Raw genomic sequence first — 5,791 nt, 5'->3', positions numbered from 1 at the left:
AAAGAAACCCCCCCCCCCCCCCCACCCCTTTGCGGACAGCTAACATTTTCATTAGTGTCAGCGGTTACTTACCTCAGAAAAGAGAGGAGAAGCTCCACTGGTCCCATGCCACTCGCTCTGCCAGGTGGAATTGGTGCTAGAACTATGAAGGTGAGAGATTAATCCACCACTCTTCAAGGAACCCTGAGCAACCTCTTGAGGAACCCTAGAGTCGCACAGAACCATGTTTGAGAAAGGTTGCCATATACTGCGTAGATTGTCATTGTAACATGTGAGTTACTGAAATGAACCCGCAGTACTTCACCTGTCACAATATTCCTCGGTAGCAGTAATGCTCAATTATACTTTGTTTACTGGTAATTATCATCCAGTTCATAAGTAACTTCATAACCTCACTTTTACTCTGCGCTCCCCAGGATTTTGAGATGGATGTTGTTGCCATGGTGAATGACACTGTTGCTACAATGATATCTTGTTACTATGAAGATCATCACTGTGAAGTTGGCTTGATAGTGGGTAAGTGGACAGTCATTCTGGTTATCACATGGATATCCTGTTGGAGATATATGGCATAAGTTTTTTTTCTGTGTACAAATCCCACCCTACCTTTGGGGACATATAGCTTGATAGCCACGTCATTCTATTACTAGAAAACTAATATAGATTGTTCTGGAACCCATCTGCGAAAATGCAGATTACAAATATTAGGGAAACTATACTGTATTTTTAGCGATGGCCCATAGTGAGTTGGTATATATAACCTTTACCTAAAATATGTTTTGATGCAACCTTTTTTACAACCTTGTTCCATTTTTTTCATGACTGTAGGGTTAATTTACATGCCATAATAATTACAGCAAATAATAGTGATATAATAATTTAATTTTAATATATAGCAATGGTAATATTGCTGTAAATAACTATCGCTATTGTAAACAGTACATACTGTACCTTGTAGCCTTATAAATTGAGCCTTTTAATTTTTTATATAAATTATTTATAGTGTGCAATATTAGACTGTATATTTGCATGCTGCCCTTTTTGCAAAGGAAAGTAATCAAAGGTGTTAAGTGGTTGTATTTAATGAAATCAGCAATGGCCTAGTGATTATCTGTTATGCCTTGTAGTACTGGTTGTTGGTTTGAATCTTGGCCAGGACACTTTCTGCATGGAGTTTGCATGCTCTCCCTGTCTCCCTGTCTCCAAATACATGCTGTTAGATCAATTGGCTTCTGTCTACATTGGCCCTAGTATATGTGTAAAAAGTGTCTCGAGCCCATGTACATGAAGAAGGTTGAGGAAAGACCTGGCAATCTACCTTATAGAAAACTCACACAAAATTATATAAAAAAGCTCTCAAGCGTACCAGACATGGTGCCTAGGGAGCTGACCCATAGAATTGCCGAGATTTGGATACAACTGAATAAGTTGACATAAGCAGCTCGGCATAATTGTATTGCTTTGCCATTAGACCAGACTTCTGAATACTAAACTTGTAGTGTTTTATCAGTGTTTTAACATCTATTTCCTTTCCAACTATCTAGGCACTGGCTGCAACGCCTGCTACATGGAAGAGATGTGCAATGTGGAGCTGGTGGAAGGAGAAGAGGGACGCATGTGTGTCAACACAGAATGGGGAGCATTCGGGGATACGGGAGAACTGGAAGATTTCAGACTGGAATATGACCGAGTGATAGATGAAGGCTCTCTAAATCCTGGTCAGCAACTGTAAGGATACAGAACCTTGCCCTCTCTGTCTTTGCAAGTGGTAGAGATATACAGCGTTTTCCTAATGTTTTATTATGCAAACAAGCTGTGCAGAAAGCAGCACCATTTAAGGGCCACACAGAACGTAACATATTTACAAAAATTATTCCTTTGGCCTGGGAACACCTTTGAACACCTAGACAGAGAGTGACATGCATACTACCGTAGGCCATAGTAACCAATCAGAATATATAATTTACTAGTCTGACTATGACAAGCTGAGGCCCCTATCACATGGGTTGATCAGGAGGGTATCCGGAACAGATCCCTTCCTGATCGGAGCAGTACGGATCGGGTGTTAGCGCTTTGACATCCGTGTCGATCCAACTTTTTCTTTCATCTTGCAATGAAGAGAAAAACTAAAACTGCTGGACCCCATGTTGGTCTTTGGGGTGCCAGACATGTGTCTGGTTACATCAGATTTCCCCTAATTGGGCACGATCCGGTCCACCGAAACGGATCTCTGATCCGTTTGTTTTTCTGGACCTGGCCAAAGTCAGGGGTAACTGGGTGTAAACGGACACATGTTCTTTTAGACCCTGCTGCTCATAGACTAGCATTGGGCATCCGGTCGGGTCTGCTTCAACAACTGGCAGGTGGATCTGATCAGACAGGCCATGTGAAAGGGACCTAAAATATGATGTGGTTGGTCTCTTAATATGTAGATCACCACTGCTCTCTGTATTAGATGTATCTGTAAGTTTTTTGTTTTTTTTGCATCATGGGTTGAAGAAGTGCAATTAATATTGTAGTAGGTGGGCTGATAGAAGGATATGAAGCTGTGGGGTGTCTATGTAGTAATTAATAGAACAGTCAAGACTGTATTTAATTGTTTATTACAAGTATTTATATAGAGCTGACAATTTACACAGCGCTTTAAACAGTACACATTCACATCAGTCCTTGCCCTCAAGGATCTTACAATCTAAGGTCCCTATCACACATGCATACATACAAGGGCCAATGTAGACAGGAGCCAAATAACCTACCAGCATGTCTTTGGAGTGTGGGAGGAAATCAGAGCACAGGAGGACATGCAAACGCCTTGCAGATAGTGACCTTGCATCTATATTTTACCACTTCTTTTTCTGGCTTGCTACAGCTACGAGAAGATGATTGGTGGAAAGTACATGGGCGAACTAGTCAGGCTGGTCCTGATGAAAATGGTGAATGAAAATCTGGTGTTTGGTGGCGAGGCCTCTGAAAAACTGAAGACAAAGGGAAGTTTTGAATCACAGTTTGTGTCTCAAGTAGAAGGGTAAGGACACTACACCTTTGCACTGGGAACTGTATTAACAATAAGAATGACAAATGGAACCATAATATAGTCAAAAATACAATATTTGCCATTTCTTATTAAACTGTTGCTCAGCTTCAGTGCTATGCACAAATATATTAGTTATATTTTTGCTTTGATCTTAAGACTCTTATCATCATCAGTTACTTGCTTCCAATCTATTGAATATACCTCAGTCAACATGTTATGCATTTTTTATTCTCTCTCCCAGTGAAAGGCTAGTTATATTTTTCTCAGATGTAATAAAAATTGAATTAATTTTACTTATATTTTAACTTTGATGTCAAGATCTCTTGGCATCATCAGTTACTTGCTTCTGAACCATTGAATATACTGTACCTCAGTCAACATGTTATATATCTTTTATTATTTCTCCCAGTGGAAGAATAGTTATATTTGACTAAGATGTAATCAAAATTGAATGAATTTTATTTATATGTTTACTTTGATCTCAAGACTCTTGGCATTATCAGTTACTTGCTTCCAAACCATTGAATATAGCTTACTCAACATGTTATACATCTTTTCTTCTCTCGCCTAGTAGAAGGCAGATGATATTTGTCTCAGAGTTAATCAAAATTGAATTAATTGAGTAGCTGGTGGTTTCATGGTAACTAATCTGATTGTAGTTTTTAATGATTGTATTCATTATGGAATAAGATACAGAAGAAGCAACCAATACTGCTGTCCTTCCATCAGGACACTCCATTCAGTACAAAACACTCTGCTCCTAAATCATCTCCCTACCTTTCCGATTACTATATCCTGACACTTTATGAGACCCTTCACAAGTGTTCATTGACTAAGCTCAGTTGAGTGTATTTAGAAACAAAGAGGGATGGTCAGGATCTGAGTGTATTGATCCTTTTGCACTGGGTCATGTTGGAAGGTTTGGAATTGCAGATCACTTTATGGTATTTTTCTTCTTTGTTTAGTGAAATATGCATTATTAAAGGAGAACTATGAGGTGAGTGATTTTCACTCACCCTCATAGTTCGAGCCGACTTGTGACAATTAAACTGTCACACGTCGGCTCAATAGATCAGGAAGTGAGCTCACTCGCTTACTTCTCGATCATCTCCCTGCAGAGAGCCGTGACTGTCACTCACGGCTCCCTGCAGGGATTCCCCCTCCCCGCTCCGATCCTTCAGCGCTGACTGGCGGAACGGACGAGGGAGGGGGCGGGTACAGCTGGCTCTGCCTCCTGACAGGCAGAGCCCGCTGTCAATCACACAGCTGGGTGGATCTCGACAGTAATGTCGGGATCCGTCCCGGCTGTGGCGGTCACAGTATACCGCAAGCTGTAGCTCACGATTTACTGAGCTTTGGTTCACGGGAGGACGTTAGTTTATGTCCTCCCGTGACCTTAGGAGAACTATGGGGAAAAACATATACCCCATAGTTCTCCTTTAATGTAAAAAAAATGGTGCAGGAATACAATTTGCATGCCTTCCTCTTTTGCTAGCAAGGCTCTTTACCAAACCCCATTCCCCTTTTCCTCTTCTATCTCTTGCAGTCCCCAATTATAGGCTATATATTCTCTTTCACAGAGATTCTTCAGATTTCAGACAGACTTGCAACATCCTGCGGACACTGGGCATGCAGCCCACACTGGCGGATTGTCAGGCTGTGCACATGGCCTGTGAAAGTGTGTCCACACGAGCGGCTGTTATGTGTGGTGCTGGCCTGGCCGGCGTACTCAAGCATATGCATAAAAACCGAGGTGACGACATTCTGCAGATCACAGTGGGAGTGGATGGATCCGTTTACAAGCTCCACCCCACGTAAGATAACTTTTGTACTTTTATAATAATTTGTGGTCAAACAACAAAAATATTTGATAAATTAAAGCTACCTGCAGCCATTTGGCAGACTAAAATGTCAGACTATCAATATACGGTACCTCCTGAGATGAGAAAAAGGGATGTCTGCTAGCACAAAGTATAAATACATATTAAAGGCGTATGGCCTCTAGTAGTTGATGGTAGACCATCTTTGTGAGAATTTTACCATAGCTTAGATTAGAAACCCATTAAGATCAGACACTAGTGGGCTAACGCCATATTTTTTTCTCTCTTATAGTTTCAAAGACAAGTTTCACGCTACAGTTCACAAGTTGGCCCAGTCTTGTGATATTACCTTCATCCAGTCAGAGGAAGGCAGTGGTAGAGGAGCTGCTCTGATATCTGCAGTGGCTTATAAAATGGCTTGTCTTATTGGACATTAATAGTACCACTCTGTCTCCCTGGACATCTGTTTCCATACCACCTTCCAAGATGTCTGCAAACCTGTTTACCAGAGCCGATACCCATAGAGTCTACAGCCACGTTTTCTATAAATATGAAGGACGGGTACTAAACTGCCACAGAACCAAGTTTTTCTTCCCAGCTTAAGTACTTAATACACATGCAGAACAATGTTGTATTACTCAGTCCTACCAGAATGATAAAGCCACATCTGCAGCGACTACCTTTTACCAACTAACACCAGATATGGTGGCCACCTACACTTTATGGAGTTTAAAGTTTTTAGAGAGAATTCCTTTCAAAATTCTGCAGCATCCTACAATGGCCATCTGGACAGACTCACATAAGGAATGGTCCTTTACCTCAAGAGAAATGGAAACCACGAGGCTCTATGCTTGCAGATTTAAAGAGAACAGAGAAATATTACTACAAGAGGTATCACTGTGACTCAATTCCTATAGTATGAATTACTGACTTCTTT

General features: G+C 41.0%; 1 protein-coding gene across 1 annotated transcript in view; it reads left to right on the top strand.

Moving 5' to 3' along the window:
- The window catches only part of GCK (glucokinase), a 24,669-nt gene extending 19,378 nt beyond the window's left edge, over positions 1-5,291 (top strand). Inside the window, exons 6-10 of the mRNA XM_018567464.1 lie at positions 417-516; positions 1,545-1,728; positions 2,870-3,025; positions 4,615-4,848; positions 5,147-5,291. Coding sequence (XP_018422966.1) covers positions 417-516; positions 1,545-1,728; positions 2,870-3,025; positions 4,615-4,848; positions 5,147-5,291 — 819 coding nt within the window. The remainder of the gene's footprint in view (positions 1-416; positions 517-1,544; positions 1,729-2,869; positions 3,026-4,614; positions 4,849-5,146) is intronic.
- Positions 5,292-5,791: the final 500 nt, after the last annotated feature.

Source organism: Nanorana parkeri, unplaced genomic scaffold (genome assembly GCF_000935625.1).
Source record: "Nanorana parkeri isolate BGI_ZX_2015 unplaced genomic scaffold, ASM93562v1 scaffold1052, whole genome shotgun sequence".
Classification (NCBI taxonomy): Eukaryota; Metazoa; Chordata; class Amphibia; order Anura; family Dicroglossidae; genus Nanorana; species Nanorana parkeri.
The sequence above is the reverse complement of the archived record's forward strand: the minus strand, read 5'-3'. Positions and strand labels throughout refer to the sequence as shown.